At 46.9% G+C, this 15,757-nt stretch overlaps 1 protein-coding gene across 1 annotated transcript; it reads left to right on the forward strand.

Moving 5' to 3' along the window:
- The first annotated feature begins 6 nt into the window (after positions 1-6).
- On the forward strand, positions 7-13,241 carry immp1l (inner mitochondrial membrane peptidase subunit 1). The gene is made up of 6 exons (XM_079736121.1): positions 7-61; positions 6,663-6,773; positions 6,895-6,983; positions 7,145-7,271; positions 12,327-12,437; positions 13,092-13,241. The coding sequence occupies exons 2-6, from the start codon at positions 6,669-6,671 to the stop codon at positions 13,176-13,178; spliced, it is 519 nt and encodes a 172-aa protein (XP_079592247.1). The 5' UTR covers positions 7-61; positions 6,663-6,668; the 3' UTR covers positions 13,179-13,241.
- The last annotated feature ends 2,516 nt before the right edge of the window (positions 13,242-15,757 follow it).

The following is a 15,757-nucleotide window of genomic DNA, read 5'->3' on the forward strand; positions in this document are numbered from 1 at the left end:
AAGGCTGTTTTATCAGTCATGACCGAAGCAATATTGATGCTTTGAATGAGAAATATTTCTGGTAAGTTATAGTTCATTTTTAGGAGGATGTGTATCTTAATACGTTACTCTACTTTACTTAAGGTTGCGGAATATCTGTGGGTGTACCGACTTTGTCTGACATGGCGTGCTGGCTAGGGGCAACTGTCTCAGTAAGGTCTGTGCATGAATGCCAACAGTGTATGACCTTGTTTTTGATTTTCCTTCGCAATATTACAAAACTATCACCTGCTTTCCTTCTTATTCCGATTTTATATTTGACCGTTTATCGCTGTCCTCATTCCTTGGACGTTTTGGAACACAACTGTTCGCTGACGTCACGTGACAGTATCAAGCCACGCACCACTAATCCAGTACTGTTTCTGCTCATAAACATGTCAAATTTAGCAGCACAATAACTAGGCAGATGGGAATCTCACATGTTGCAATAAAACACTAGACGAAATGGTACCTGGAAACACCCCTTTCCCTCCTGCGTCCAATCTCTAAATTGTAATTTAAAAACAGAAACAATCAGTTCGTTTTGTAGACTTCTGATTAACTTTTATAGCTATTAGCCACAAATGATGGGTAAAATATAGCTGCCACAATTGGAATTGGAAATTGAACAATGTATTGATATCATGGCAAGTGCTAATTTAATTGATATAGGCCTAATATTCCAAATATATTAATGTAATATGCGTATATGATGGCAGATACAGCTAACTTAATCTCAAAATATGAAAAAATCCCATAGGCCTATTTCAAACATCCTAATCTCAGCCTAGTAGCCTGTATAGGCTATTGCCACAACATCTATATCACAGAAATCTGTACAAAAGAGATTGGAGAAATGTAGGTAAAGGTGTGTTGTTGTTGAATCAAAATATGCCCACGTTTAAGTTAAGATGAAACAAACAAATACAATAACAGACGCCAAAAATACAAATAATCCTTGTTATAGCTGAAAACATAGAATATTCTAAGAATATTTTGCTTTGTTATTCTAATTTATTCTAAAATATATAAAATTAGATTGCTGCTACTTTAATTCAATGCCCCAACAAATAGGTTTGACTGCTTTGGGCTGTCAGTTTTGCCCATCAACTGGAACTTATCAGGTTGAGAATCATGTCCACCATTAATGTCCTTTGTTGGCTACAGCCGTTGGTAGCAAAGGTTAAGTAGAGTGCTGTGTGACACAGGGGTAGGCCAGGGGTGCCAGGACAGATGCAGTATAACTCCAGAGAAAGCCATAGTCCAACTGCTCACTTACAGATGCTCTCAGCACAGGCAGTCCTGTTGTTTTGACAACACATTTGAGGTTCACATGTGTTGACAGGAGACCCAGGGACTATAAATCTTGACTGACAACACCGGGCATTGTTGGAGGCTTATAAGAGTCTAATAAGAAAGAAAATGGTGATACTGTGAGGGAATACAATGGAAAGTCTAATTTATCCCACTGTGCATTGTTTTCCACTATACCTCCCTATCCCAATATAACTTATGACGAGCTCCGCAATACTCTTTGCAGTACAATGTGAAGCAGTGTAATCACGGCAAACTCAAAACTACAAACAACGTCTTTTTCCCTTTTTCCTTTTCCATATACCATCCGTCATTGTGTATGATGCCAGCAGTTTTTATCAATTTGTGTTTCTGATTGTGCCGTGTAAGGCCTGCAGTCATAACATGTCAGGGGCCTTTCCTGGTAGGATTGTTTTACTTTTGCAGTCTGACAGTATGGTTCTTGAAAAAAGAAGAATTGACAAAAACGAGACGGGAGATTAAAATCAACACCCTCCATGTTTATTTAGTGGGTGTTGAAAGGAAAGTAATAATCTTTTGGTTAAAGGAACAATACAGTTGGGAGTTCAAGAGACGTTGCAATTCTTTTTTTCACAACATGACACATTCTTTCTTTCCGCTGGTTTCTCCACAGCGTTTGTTTTGCACAGCTTTAGGAAAACTGTACTAAACAAAAAAAATGCCCAGCACCCAATATCTTTATATACGTAGGACTATGTTTAAAATGAAGAAGGCCTGGTTGTCATTTAAAAATCTTCAACACGTATTAGGCTTTGTTCGTAGCTCTGTAGGGACATTGCTAATCATGTAATTTATTTCAGTGATACTGGGACTGATAACATCTAGTCTCTGGAAGGCGGGATGTGGCTGGGTCTGAGGTCAATACAATAAACCTTGTCAGCTGACCTCGCTATTCAGTGTAATTGTCAGGGGGGCTCCCTTGGCCCACACTTCCTTTTGAATTATTAGCAGTTGTATTCATATCATTTGTCTTTTATTTGCTTTCGCTGACCCTATTGATGGCGGGTTTAAAACCCAGAGCCTCTCGAGCAGTAACCCGGCTCAGCTGTTTGGCGGCTGTGTTGCCGTTAGCAACATTGAAAAGAGCAATGTGGATATCAGTCCCTTCAATTAAGCCTTTGTGGGAGACTCAGGCGAGATCAGGGCAGAAATGCGCTTGTCTGGGACTGGGACTTCTACATCTGTCACTCTCTGTCCAGCCAGGTGTCAATGCCTAAATCAGGAGGATTATCACTTGATTGGACGGATAGCCACAAACAGACAACCCCCTCCCCAACCCTCTCTATTTGGCAAACCTCCTCCCTTTTCCTTAGCTCACATTAAGATCAAATGGAGCTCTGCTCTGCCTGACCGAGCCCCACCCTCCTCCTCTGCCTTCTGCTGCCCAGAGGAAGACATCAGAGAAGGGATTCATTCCCTCTCTGCTGCGGCCTGCTCCTCTAGACTCCCTTCCATCTGGAATCCTCAGGGAGAAGAAGCATATCTGACAAGGGGCTTGTAAGCCTCTTAGCCCCCCTGTGGCCAAGCTCTCTCTCAGCCCATGTTTTCCTAATTTAGGAGTGTAAGGAGAATACAGCAAGGCCCTTGTGAGCTGTTTGAATTGAAATTCCCTTTGTGGTTCTAATAGACTGGGCATGTATATCAATTAGCGCTTTGCAGCCAATGGCGGACTATAGCCCCAAGAGAGCATGATAAATATAGATTATTCATGCCTTGGGCAAAGATTCCCAGAAGAACCACTGCAACTGTTCTGCTCAACCTTCTGAACTGTTATTATTACTATTATGATGTTGTTATTGTTGTTTTACTTACTTCGCACTCTCTGAATCTATCCTCGAGTGAGCCTACTTTATAATAACACCGTATTGGTAAGGCTTTTTTTTTATTTTTGATTGTTTATTTTTCAACTTCATATTTTCAGCGTCCCTTCTCAGTCAGCTGCTTGCCGTTGTCGGGGAATTGTCGCGTGAGTGAATGGCCATCCCCCCCCCTGTAAGAGGATCACAGAGTTAAACACACAATGGGGTGTTCCCATTGGCTTCCATTCACCGAGGATCCCCTGTCCCTCCCCTCTGTGCACCCTACCACGACCACAGGAGGCCAGCGGCCACAGATGGTTCTGCAGAGTGGGCCCGCACTGGCTTTCCCCTTTGTTTTCCCATGGACATGTTTTGCATGTAATCCTGGATTAACGGGGAGACTTTGTGTTAATTTACAGCTGCATTACAGCATTCAATTAATGTTAGTGTTGCCCCAAACACACGGCGGGTATTGGAGAGGTGGTGTGTGTGTGTGTGTGTGTGTGTGTGTGTGTGTGTGTGTGTGTGTGTGTGTGTGGGGTTGGTAGGGATGGTGTGCATCGCTCAAACTCGCTCAATCAGGTACCTCTGCTGATGTCCACCAAATATTGAATCCCTTTGGGGATCCCACAGATACGCGCAAGTGTACACACACACACACACACACACACACACACACACACACACACACACACACACACACACACACACACACACACACACACACACACACACACACACACACACACACACACACACACACACACACACACACACACGCACACACGCGCGCACACACGCACGGAAATGGTACTCGCTGTTGATATCAATACCATTGATGGAAAGATTTTAAGACGTACACCAAACTATTGTTGCTTCAACCACTTAAAATAACTCCCCATTGACTATCCCTCTCACCGGCACAGTGTGGGCGCCTCATAAGGTTGCTGCGTATGGACTACTCTCTTGATATCAGCCACTGGCCGTGTGATCCTGTTATGCAAACTCTCCTTAATCCCTACCTATGATGAATGCACACGAGACAGCAGGGGCGGAAACAGAGATATCACACTGCAGCTGTAGTGTGTGTGTGTGTGTGATACGTTGATTTTGGGTGCCTGAGCGAGGGTATGGGAGGGGGGCTCTCTGCTGTGCCATTGGAGTGAGGGCTAGGGGGTCCGGAGAGAGGGCTTCTGAACTCCGTCCTGCAAGAGGGAGTAGACGGTCGCACATGTTTTCTCAGAGGGCATCGGCGTGATGCAAATAGAGAAGAGATACAAGCGATGGAGCAAGACAACTAGGGACGTAGAGGTCGTAGAGCAGAGCTCAGCAGCATAGTGGGGTCCTGAGACTCCCATTAACCTCCAGGCCGCCAGCCTCCCAACAGAGGTATTATGAGGCCATAGGTGCTGTTGGACTTGTCTGGGGTTAAGACACTGAGCCCTTGCGTACCTGTGGATGAGAGCAGGATGCTGCAGGCATCATGCTGATCTTGAGGTGGCGCTTGTGTTCAAGCCAAATAGATGAATCAGTATATGATGTTAATAAGAAGTCTACACTCATAATACGTGTGTGTGTGTGTGTGTGTGTGTGTGTGTGTGTGTGTGTGTGTGTGTGTGTGTGTGTGTGTGTGTGTGTGTGTGTGTGTGTGTGTGTGTGTGTGTGTGTGTGTGTGTGCGTGTGTGACTGCTCTCACTTGCATTCGTGTGTCTGTATGCCATGTGTTTGCACATGCATGGTGTGTTTGCTTGCAGGGTGTCTGTGTGTGTGTGTATGTGTGTGTGTGTGTGTGTGCGTGGGGGATGGGGGGGGCACATGTGTTGTGTTTGGGTGTGTGTATGTGTGTGTTTGCATGGTGTGTGTATGTGGGTGTGTGTGTTTCTAAGAGGAGGGAGTAATGGGATTAGGCGTAACACCTTTGGCAGGGCAGGGAGTGCCACCTGACGCCCAGGCTGTCGGGGATCTGGGGAGAATATGGGGGAGAATATGGGGGAGAACGGGGGAGGGGGATGGTGGTGGTCATAGGATGAGGCGGCGGACGGACATGCCGGGGGTCTAATCCGTGTCCATCGCTGGGAAGTCATTCCCAGAGCTCTAAGGATTTGGTTTCCGCTCTGCTTGGTTTTGTTAATAATACCATGGGAGGGCGAGCAGACCTGGGGGGGGGGGGGGGTGGGCCAGAGAGAGAAGCACAGAAAACATACGGTGTGTAGTACACCTTTCCTGCTTTAAAGGGTGGAATGGAATGTTTTATTGACCAGTTGGTTGACTTCGATGTCAAGCCTATTAGTATGTTGATTTGGGAAAAACATTCAGTCTCTTCATTACTGAGTGTGTGTGTGTGTGTGTGTGTGTGTGTGTGTGTGTGTGTGTGTGTGTGTGTGCATTAGTGTGTGTTCGTTCAAGGGTGAACGTGCGGTGTTTCGAGGTGGATGTGTGTTTGTGTGTGTGTACACACACTGTGTTACTGTGGATGACGTTGTGCAAAGATTGACTCACTTTCTTCTGCCCATCCGCCAGGTTGCGGCCTCAGTTAAAAGTCAATACTACCCCTGCAGTGTCACCGGGCTGTTTACTCAGAAGGCACACTCTGTGTGTGTGTGTGTGTGTGTGTGTGTGTGTTCGTGTGTGCCAGCACGTGCACAATGCACACCTATTTGTAAGGGTTTGTTTGTCTGTGTACATCAGGTCAACAACCCCCCCCCCCCCTTCCCCCCCTCCCCCTTCATCACCATCCCCATCCATTGTGTTGCTATGGCGCCGCTAGGCCTGTTGGTGATCTTGGTATCGGATGCCGGCCAGCCCCCCCTGCTCCACTGTGTAGCAGCACGGCTGGAAGTGTCACAGCTTGTGTGTGTGTGTGTGTGTGTGTGTGTGTGTGTGTGTGTGTGTGTGTGTGTGTCGGTTGCCTGTGAGGAGGAGGTGTTGATTGGGCCATCTTACGCAGGATCAAAGTTCAGGAGCGGTTGTCTGGTGTGAACTGGCTGCCGAGACCCCGTGAATGAAACACCAGGGAGGGAGCGCGCCGCGCAGGCTCACGGCTCCCTGGAACAGTCGCGGGCTAACCCTGACGCGCTCCACGCTCACAATATGAACGCCATAGGGTGATATGGGTTTTTTCTTCCTTTTTTGGCATGGTCGGCTCTAGAAGCTTTCAAAGGCGTAGACCCACGGTGTGAATTTGTATGGGCTTTTTGTGTCTTAATGGACCGGATGGTGAAGTCCACATGGAAAACGGGTTGAAAGAAGTAGTGGGGGGTTGTGGGGAGGGGCTGACAAGTCGTCGGAATTGAACCTGCGTTGCTCCAACGCGTGTCGCTTGGGTGATTATCGCGGCCAGCAGGTTGAGCCACCGAGCTGACCCATGGAGAAAACACACACACACAAACACAAACACAAACACACACACACACACACACAAACACACACACACACACACACACACACACACACACACACACGTGTATGAGTACCATTTGTGTGTCTGACTGTGTTGTGGTGTCTCTGCAGGAGGAGATGTTCCGCAGTGTGCTGGGGAAGAGCCTGGGCCTGGTGGGCCTCACGGTTCAGTACGGCTGCATCGCCCACTGTGCCTTCGAGTACATCGGCGAGCTCGTGGTGGTCTGTATTGATCTTGACACACGTTGTTAACCAACGACAGATGAACTCCCCCCCGTCTCTCTCCTACTGGAACAAATGCCGTCGTTGCATTGTTTCATTCACGTGTGTTTCTGTTTTCCAGTGCTCCGGCCCGTCCATGGAGCCCACCATCGTAGGCAACGATGTTGTGTTTTCAGAGCACGTGAGCCGCCATCTTTTTAAAATTGAGAAGTGGGTTTGCCATTCGTAATCATATTTTTTTCTTGATATATTCTACAAGGGGGAAGGGCTGGAAAAAACGTTGATTGTTGGTGGGTTCACGTATCGCTGATTGTTATGGATGTTCTGCTTTTGTCACATAGAATCTTCTCTTATTTCAACTTTCTCTCCAGGGGTGATATAGTCATTGCCAAGAGTGCGTCTGACCCTCACATGAACATCTGCAAACGGGTCATCGGACTGGAGGGGGACAAGGTGTGCACCAGCAGCCCATCAGACATATTCAAGACCCACACGTTTGTGAGTATTTGTTCCCTCACGACTAGACCCACGCAAGCTCCTCCCCATGGCTTCATCTACATGTCGTGTACCACTAAGTATGGTAATCCACACTGTTCATGCCTCAACATCCCAACCATTAACAACCATTTTCCTTTGAACGGGAAAAAAGTATGAGCGAGGTTCAGCAGTGAACGAGAAATACAGAAGTCGGTCTGATCCTCTGTGCCTGATGGTTTATTTCACACTTGCAAGCTAAAGTAACAGGGGGGAATCTACATGAATGATGTAAACGCGCCTCCGGTTCCCTCTCTGGATTTCCTTTGTGTGGCTGCGTTGTCAGTGTGCGATGTGTGTCTGCGGTTGCGTGTGCACTCTGGTGTGCAGACTATAGGCTGCCATAGTTGTTTACATTTTAGACCCCACACATTCATTTTGTGTCATTGGTCAAAATAGCAGCTTTTGCAACAACTACATTTCCTCAGAACAGTGATAAAGCCGGGGAGCGAGGCGGGGGGGGGGATGGGCTTGTGGGAGGAGCAGGGGGTCTCCAGCGGTGAAACCACTGTTATTGCTTTTCTATTACTGCTGTCCTCGACGCCCAATGCTCAGGCCTGCAATCTCTCTGAAGCCTGTTAGAGTTAGTGCCAGCCGAACGGACAGACTGATGGCAGGGCGGAGGCCTGCGTGTGTGTGCTCTTGGTGTGTGTGTCTGTGTGCGTGTGTGTGTGTGACATGGAGAGAGGTATTGAAAGAGATACGTTGAATTGAAAGTGTGCAAAACCAAAGGTGTTTGTGTTTGGGTTGCATGGCTTTGGATTTATTGCGGGTATCCTATCGTTTTTTTCTAGGTGCGCTATCATAGGGAGCAGGAATACCCAGGGCACGTCGAAGCTCACTGAAGGGCCGTTTAGCGAAGGAAAGTCTTAATTTTAAAGTTGTATAAACATATTTTGTGATATGGCTTATGTGTCTACTGATACAGATCCAATGACACCGTTGCACAAAGGTGAATCACTGTGTTTTGCACATGACAACATACTTTGGCATCAAATCAAATATATTTAGATTATTCCCTAGTCATATTTGGAGTTTAGTTTACCAGTTCAGGTGTATTTGTCGTCTGCGATGTCGTCTTCGATGTATCACATTACAAGCAAGTACAATCTGGTTTGCCGCTGGTGCCCTCTTTATTTATTTGGTTACCACCAAGCGCGCTAACAGGGTTAGCTTCTGTGTTAATCAAATGAAGGCATTATGTGACAGCATATGAGGAAAGCGAGAAAATACCCGCCGTCCTCATAAATGTTCTGTGTCCCTCGAGGCCGTGTTTGTGTTTGTGTGTGTGTGCGTTGTGGGTTTAGCATGGTGTGTGTGGACCTGTGAAAGGCGAGAGATGAAATTTTGGAGGGGTGTTGGTCTCTTTCGTCACCTCCTCGTGTGCCCTGACAGACAGACAGACAGACAGGTCCTTCTCCTCCCTCTGAAATCTAACAGGAGACTAATTGCTCTGTCACGTCGGAGGAATCGTTTCTCGGTTTGAGCTCTCGTGTCAAAACAACGACACGTGATTTCCCCCCCCCCCCCTCCCAATATTTTAAGAAAGGGGGGGGGGGAAGAGACAGAACGCTTTAAAGAGAGCAAGTAAAATAGACACACTGACAGAAAAGGGGAAAGATGAACAATGAAATGGAGAGCGATGGCAAGAGCTGTGTGGGGGGAGGGGGGGAGAGAGAGCAAGGGGAACACGAGATGGAATTGAAACCCGAGCATTGGAGAGAGAGAGGGGCCGACAGCCCTGTATGCTAGCATGTGCTTCAGGTGAGCACCGCTCGCCACCCCAATTATGTTAACATAATGAGCGCGGTGATGGGGCGACAGTTAAACAACACTCTGCCGTTTCACTTCTCCTCGACACCTCTCTGACGGCTACGCACAGCGTCTCCCGTTGCCGCCGCCCTCACCGCCACCCCGACGCGCTCCCCTCGACACAGCATATCCACCAGGTGGGGCTGCTCCGTACAGGGGGCCGTGTCTTAGTCTGAAGTAGATCCTGCTGCCCCCCCCACCCACCCCCCCAAACCTGAAATCGTCGGCATGTGATTATCCCTTCCAGACTTTGACTACTGCACTTTATATGGTGTCAGCAGGCAAAACATCCAAAGACTGCAGTTGATGCAAAACCCTGCTGTCAGTTGTTGAGCATTGCATTCCTTTTTCGACAGTTAGAAATGGGTTTGCCTCATTGCGAGACTAGGGAAACTTGCAGCTAATTTTAACTTTAGCTTTTAACGCGTACTAAGAGACGCGATTACATCACCTCAATCCTCGCTAACCTCCATTGGTCAGCTTGGTGCTTTTTGAATACCTTTACGATTTTACTGTTTTTGAAAGGCTTGAGTGGTCAGGCTCCTGCCCATGTGTGATTTAACTCGCTATGAGCTCTCCCTATGAGCTCTCTGATCGCTGCCTGAGCTCCTCCAGAAGGTAGTGGTTCCATAAACCCATCACTGAAGGGTACCGGGCCTGTGCTGGTTGCGCCCCTCAGCTGTGGAAGACCCTGCCTGGAGATGTTAGTGTCCACTTTGAAATCTCTTCTTCAGACTCACTTTTATAGTTTGACCTTTTTGTAACTGATGGTATTTGTTGTAACTATTTAAAGGATTGTATTTTGTTTATTTGTTTTGTGTTTTGGGTCGTATTTTCTTTTATTGCAGGTATACTTTTCTCGTAAGGTGCTATATAAATATAGTTATTGCTGTTATTATTATTACTTCCCAATAATTTCAAAGCCACTTTCCTGGATATCCATCGGCAGGAGACATTGGCTCTTCCTTGAGGCCTTCTGCTTTAAGTGTTGATTTGCACATCGCTGACGAAGGCGTCTTTATATTCAGATTTGTGAATTTCTCTTTGTCGTCAGACATTCTTTATGGCCTCCTGACACCTGTGACCGGCAATGGAATATACAGAAACAATCTATTTTGTCTCGCTATCTATCCATCCATTCCCTATCTAGCGCTCCCCTTTTGTCCCTCTCATGCCCGTAAATAACCATCATCTCTTCACTACTCTCAAGACCTACCAGGTTAGTCCTCACTTTCCATTTTTAACAGGCCATACTATTTTCTTTTTGTAAAGCACTCACATAAATACAACCATACAGTGTATTGTTGTACCAGAGTACTGATTCAACCAAGTTAAAACATTTTTAATCTGCAATGTTCATAAAAATAGATTTACTTCACCGACCCTGTTGATGGCCTGTTGAGGTATTCAGAACAGTTTACCAAAAGTTTCCTTTCGTTAAAAAAAGAAAAAGGAAAGTTTCCTTTCGTTAGCTAGTTCAATTCCATCTTATATGGCCACGCTAACAGCTTAGCTATTTCACTTGAATTGTATTGAGGTGTGTACAAGAAATATCGGGATTGATTCATTTAGCTGACTTTTAGTGAAAAAAAAAAAATATATATATTGACATCCCTGAATCCTACAGATTGGTGCCTCTGACAAATACACCAATATCGCTGCAAAACATCAGAGCGTCAGACAGTGTGTTCCGAGTTGTCGGATGACTACGCGCACTGTTTGTCTATAATGTGCTTGGGAGCCAGCATATGTTGCCGCGCTAACGAGGCGTAATGGTGGGAATCGGGCGTGCTGGCATATGCTTCTCAGATGACTCTTTTAATGATATTCGTTTGCGTCGTCGTCGGGCGCCGTTTCGACGTGGAGTTGTTTACCTTGGTGTCAGGTCAACATGTCACCGCCTCCTGATGATGTCACGGCATTTGTCACGATTATCAAAATCTGGATTTCTTTTTTTTTTTTTTTTCATCCGCGCGGCATGCCCCCTCAGCACAACTACAAAAATCATGAATCGGGGGTGCGGGGGGGGGTTGAGTGATGGAAGATGGACAGAGACGAAGACATCTGTGACAAAACTCTACATTGAGTGATATTCCCTTTCTTTATTCTGTTATTCTGTTATTCCCCCCCCCCCCCCCTTTGTTTTTTATTCTCTCCCGGAGACCACGGCCGTTAAGAAGTTAGGCCGCACCAAAATAGACCCAAGGATTGTGATGCCCATTATGACAATATAATGTGTTGTTGATCCTGTCTGCACATATAGGGGGGACAGCACACTTAATTAGGGCCTTGACAAGCCTACTCTCCTCAAGTGATGAGATTAATCATAATTGGTGTCACTGTGGATTACCGCTCGCTCGGCTGACCGCCCCACTGGCAGGTCGGCCCATGGTGGAGACCCCTGGACACTGCTGCAAGCCACGGCTTAGGCCTCTCTCTCTCTCTCTTTCTGTCTCTCTCACTGTGTCTTTCTCCATTGCTCTCTCTCTCTCTCTCTCTGTCTCTCTCTGTGTCTGTCTCTCTGTCTCTCTCTCTCTCTCTGTCTCTCTCTCTCTCTCTCTCTCTCTCTCTCTCTCTGTCTCTCTTTCTGTGTCTCTCTGTCTCTCTCTGTCTCTCTCTCTCTGTCTCTCTTTCTGTGTGTGTGTCTCTCTCTCTCTCTCTCTCTCTCTCTCTCTCTCTCTCTCTCTCTCTCTCTCTCTCTCTCTCTCTCTCTCTCTCTCTCTCTCGCTCTACCCTTACCCTGGTTAGGAGGAGCAACAATCTAAGCCAACAGCCTAATGACCCCTTTGAAGTTCTCCTCAACCCCTCCCAACCCTGTTCTCAACCACACCCCCGTCTCTCCCCGCCCCCCCTCCCCTTGACCCCTCTGCGGTACCCCTGACCCCTGTCCTAAAACCGTACGGGGTCAAAGGCGGATGGGGGGTTGACGTTAAGTTAGGCTGAGGAGGGAGTTACAAGGCCGGGGTGACTGGAGTGGGTGACTGGAGTGGGTCACAGTGGGCTCTGTTAAGGCCCATTCGTTTTTTAGGTTGTTGTTGTTTTTGCTGCTTCTAGTTAGTAGCGGAGTTGTACTTGCAGATAGATGAGATTATTCTTGTGTGTGAGAGGCTCTTCTTGTGTATGAATGTAGATATCGCTGAGGAAGGTCATTCTCATCATTCTTTACACTGCTTTGTCTCCCTGGGTCTTCTCCAATGGGGTATTCAGGTCCCGCTGGGCCACGTATGGTTAGAAGGGGACAACCTGAAGAACTCCTCCGACTCTAGGTCCTACGGCCCGGTTCCCTACGCCCTGATCCGAGGCCGGGTTTGCATGAAGGTGAGCCGCCGAACCACACTCACACACACACACACACACACACACACACACACACACACACACACACACACACACACACACACACACACACACACACACACACACACACACATCCTACATCAGGAGCCCATAAAACGTTTGGAAACGTTCCATCTAGAGATTCTAGAAGACGACACAGGCGGGCATAAGCCCCAGGCGGCTTGGTTTTGGCCTCCGAGACCGGTCAGCACTCTGTGGTCAATGCTTTGTTTGGCCAATTGTGACGCACGGTTGAAAGTCAGAGGTCTGTTGTAAGTTCAAAGTAGGTCTATTTGATTGACCAAGGCCTGGACACCATATTGTCTGGCTTTCCATTCTGCTGTGTTGTCATGTCACTGTATGTCATAGCAACCGTGACCCTGGAAACGGGTCAGTCCACCTTCTGTCCATCTGATTGGGCAGAAGGGCTTCAGCGGAGGCCTACTTAACAATCAGCGAAGGGGGATTGGTTAAAGAAATTAGACTCTTTTTTATTAAGTCTGAGGAGTCTTTGAAGAAGCTGGTCAACGGCTTAATTAGCGAGCTAATCTGGTCCCCTTGATTGCGGTGGGATAAAAGTGTCATTTTTATGCATTTGATAAAAGATGATCTTCAATGTTTCTGTGTCTTCTCCAGCTCTGGCCTCCACACCGTGTTGGCCCCATGAACGAAAGCCCGACGGGGAGAATCATCCAAACCAAGCCTCAGTCAGACTGGGATTGACTCAACCGCTGTTTATATGCTCTAGTTTAATATATTTCATGTTTTTAAAATAAAAAAACATCGCTCTCATTTTATTTCGTCAATCTTTTTTTTTTGTTTAGATATCAGAAATGTTTTGACCCTATTCCTCCGGAAGCGAATGTTTAGGGTATAGAAACGAGGCTGACATACATGGATCATCCCCAGGTTGGTTTTACTATTTCATAACGTGACAAGGCCCCGTGGTGTGATGCGGGCGGTGCAGCACATTAAGGACAGGCTGTGAGTGTAGAGTATGGCTGGGTCTCCATGGAGCTGCTAATAGCTGAGTGGGTAGAGGCCCCCCCTACACGCTCCTCTCCCTGAGTTTGGATGTTTACACAGCTTTACGAGGGCTGGGAAATAAAACGGCCTCAAACAACGCTTTTATTTTGTAGGATTTTACACAGGATTTTAGGTTTTTATGACATGGTCACTCAGGATTTATTGTTTTCTGACAGCCATCCTGAAACATTTTTCGATGTTGGCTTTCAGTTTTTTGGTGCGTCTCAATTACATTCAAGTCACCTGGAGGGGAAAAAAAAGCAATGTTTTTAGATGCTGTTCAAAGGATCAGATAGGATTACCCAACATCAATCTTTTCAAAGAGATGGCGTATTACCTCAGAAAATGAACTGTTATTAATGCTGTGTTTACCCTTTCTTACTTTTATGGTAAAACAAAAGCTCTCTTGGTTTTTTAATATTTCAGTGGATTGCCAGGGCAATTGAAAAAATGTTAACATTTCCCATTTTACCATGCAATATTGATAAGCACTCAGTAGAGCGGCGCTTACCACTGTGTGTGTGTGTGTGTGTGTGTGTGTGTGTGTGTGTGTGTGTGTGTGTGTGTGTGTACCACCAAAGCACAAGGCTGTAGTCTCTCAGGGAGAGGAAGAAGGGTGGAGGACAAATGTTACGAAAAGCGAAGAAAAAAAACAAGCAGCCTATGACATCATCACATTGGTTTCCTCATCCGTACTCCCAGGTCCAAAGGCTGCGCAAGCCAGTCCCCCTCTGCTCTGCCGTTCCTCCTTCCATCAGCCTTGAGAACGGCCTTGACTCTCCTGGAGACGGACCGGACATGGTCAAGTGTTCTTACACGCTGCGCCATGAAAAGCTCAGCTGGTCACTCTCCAGCGGGGAACAGGGGGGGGGTTGGTGGTGGTGTTAAGGGGGGTGGGGGTGGGGAGGGGGGTGTCTCTTCCTTAGAGCAGCCCCCCCTTGGGGGAATGAGTTCCAGGCGGCTGTGGGTCCCTGTCCAGATGCCCCTCCGTGGCCCTCTGAAGAGGGCCAGCGGTTCCGCGGGCTGGGCTCGCTGTGACACTGGATTATCTGCCCGAGTGTGATCCTGCCTGCTGGGGGAGGAGCTCACTTTGTGTGTGTTTATGTTTGTGTGCACTGGTGTGAGTGTGTGTGAGTGTGTGTGTGTGTGTGTGTGTGTGTGTGTGTGTGCAAGTTTCTGCGCATGCATATAAAACATATTTATTTGGGGGTCTTGCTCCGAGCACATATTTGTGTCTCAAGGTTTAGTGTTCATCTGCTGCGTGTCAACACTGTGCCACTGCTCAACTCAATGGCTGACACTAGTAATCACTCCCATTGGTGTCTGCACACTGGTCGCCCACAGAGGGCGCTGTGTTACGGGTGGAAGTGGTGGGAGTGGTGGATGGGGATGGCTTTTTCGAGTAGGTGATGGACGGTACATCATTCTGCGTTTGATCCTCAATTTCCACTGCCTAACTGGTCCTTACATCACGGTCAAGCGTCTGCTAAATAACTGAATAGCAGTTAACATTACATCATGAAGAGATTTGGGACCTGACCCGAGCTTGCTAATGGTCCAAGGAGGTTCATCCCCAAGGAGAAATTGTGGTACTACAGCAGTAAAAGTACAGTGCAAATCATACTAGGGAAGATGAATGGGCAGATCGTGTGTGTGTGTGTGTGTGCGCGCGTTTGGGTGTGTGCCTGGGTGCCTGCATGTGTGTGTGTATCATTGTTCTGCTGACTGGACAGAGAGAAGTGGAGAGAGGGGTGACAGAGAGATGGGAGCCCAGGAGAGACAGCTGTGCTGAGCTCTGCAGCAGTGTGGAGTTCAGACCCAGGTCTGCTATCAGAGCAGAGGTGTTTGGCTGGAGACACATTCTAACTTGTTAGTAAAAACTATTCAGGTTCTTGCAAACCAAAGGTAACTAATGATCTGTAATTATTACCTGTTAACTTGATTGTTTTTTTGTTTTGTTTTTAAGTAGAAACATATCCAAGATTAGAGATTACAGAGTTAGAGATTAGAGAATGGAGTCATGATTATAGGAGAAGAATATTTAATTGAAAGGAAATTGAGGTCAACAAAGGAGCATCTAGTCGAGATAAAGCAGGTAAACAGCCAACAGAAAAATTAAGATCTCGCTCTCTCTTTTTTTCTCTCTCTCTCAGCCTGCTAAGATTTTTTTCTATATCCATAGCTGAGGACCTGACCCAAAAGTAAACTCCAGTCAGAGTCTGCAGCATCTCTGTCTCTTGCCACAATCAAAACTCCCTCAGCATCTCTCTAGCTGA

This window comes from Pollachius pollachius (assembly GCF_949987615.1).
Source record: "Pollachius pollachius genome assembly, chromosome: 5".
Taxonomy (NCBI): Eukaryota; Metazoa; Chordata; class Actinopteri; order Gadiformes; family Gadidae; genus Pollachius; species Pollachius pollachius.

What these genes read in the sequence shown, in the direction of transcription:
- immp1l (XM_079736121.1), top strand. Translation starts at nt 6,669, where the DNA reads ATGTTCCGCAGTGTGCTGGGGAAGAGCCTGGGCCTGGTGGGCCTCACG. An exon ending in TATTCAAGACCCACACGTTT is followed by an intron (nt 7,272 to 12,326) that starts GTGAGTATTTGT and finishes TGGGGTATTCAG; the next exon opens with GTCCCGCTGGGCCACGTATG. An exon ending in GAGGCCGGGTTTGCATGAAG is followed by an intron (nt 12,438 to 13,091) that starts GTGAGCCGCCGA and finishes TGTCTTCTCCAG; the next exon opens with CTCTGGCCTCCACACCGTGT.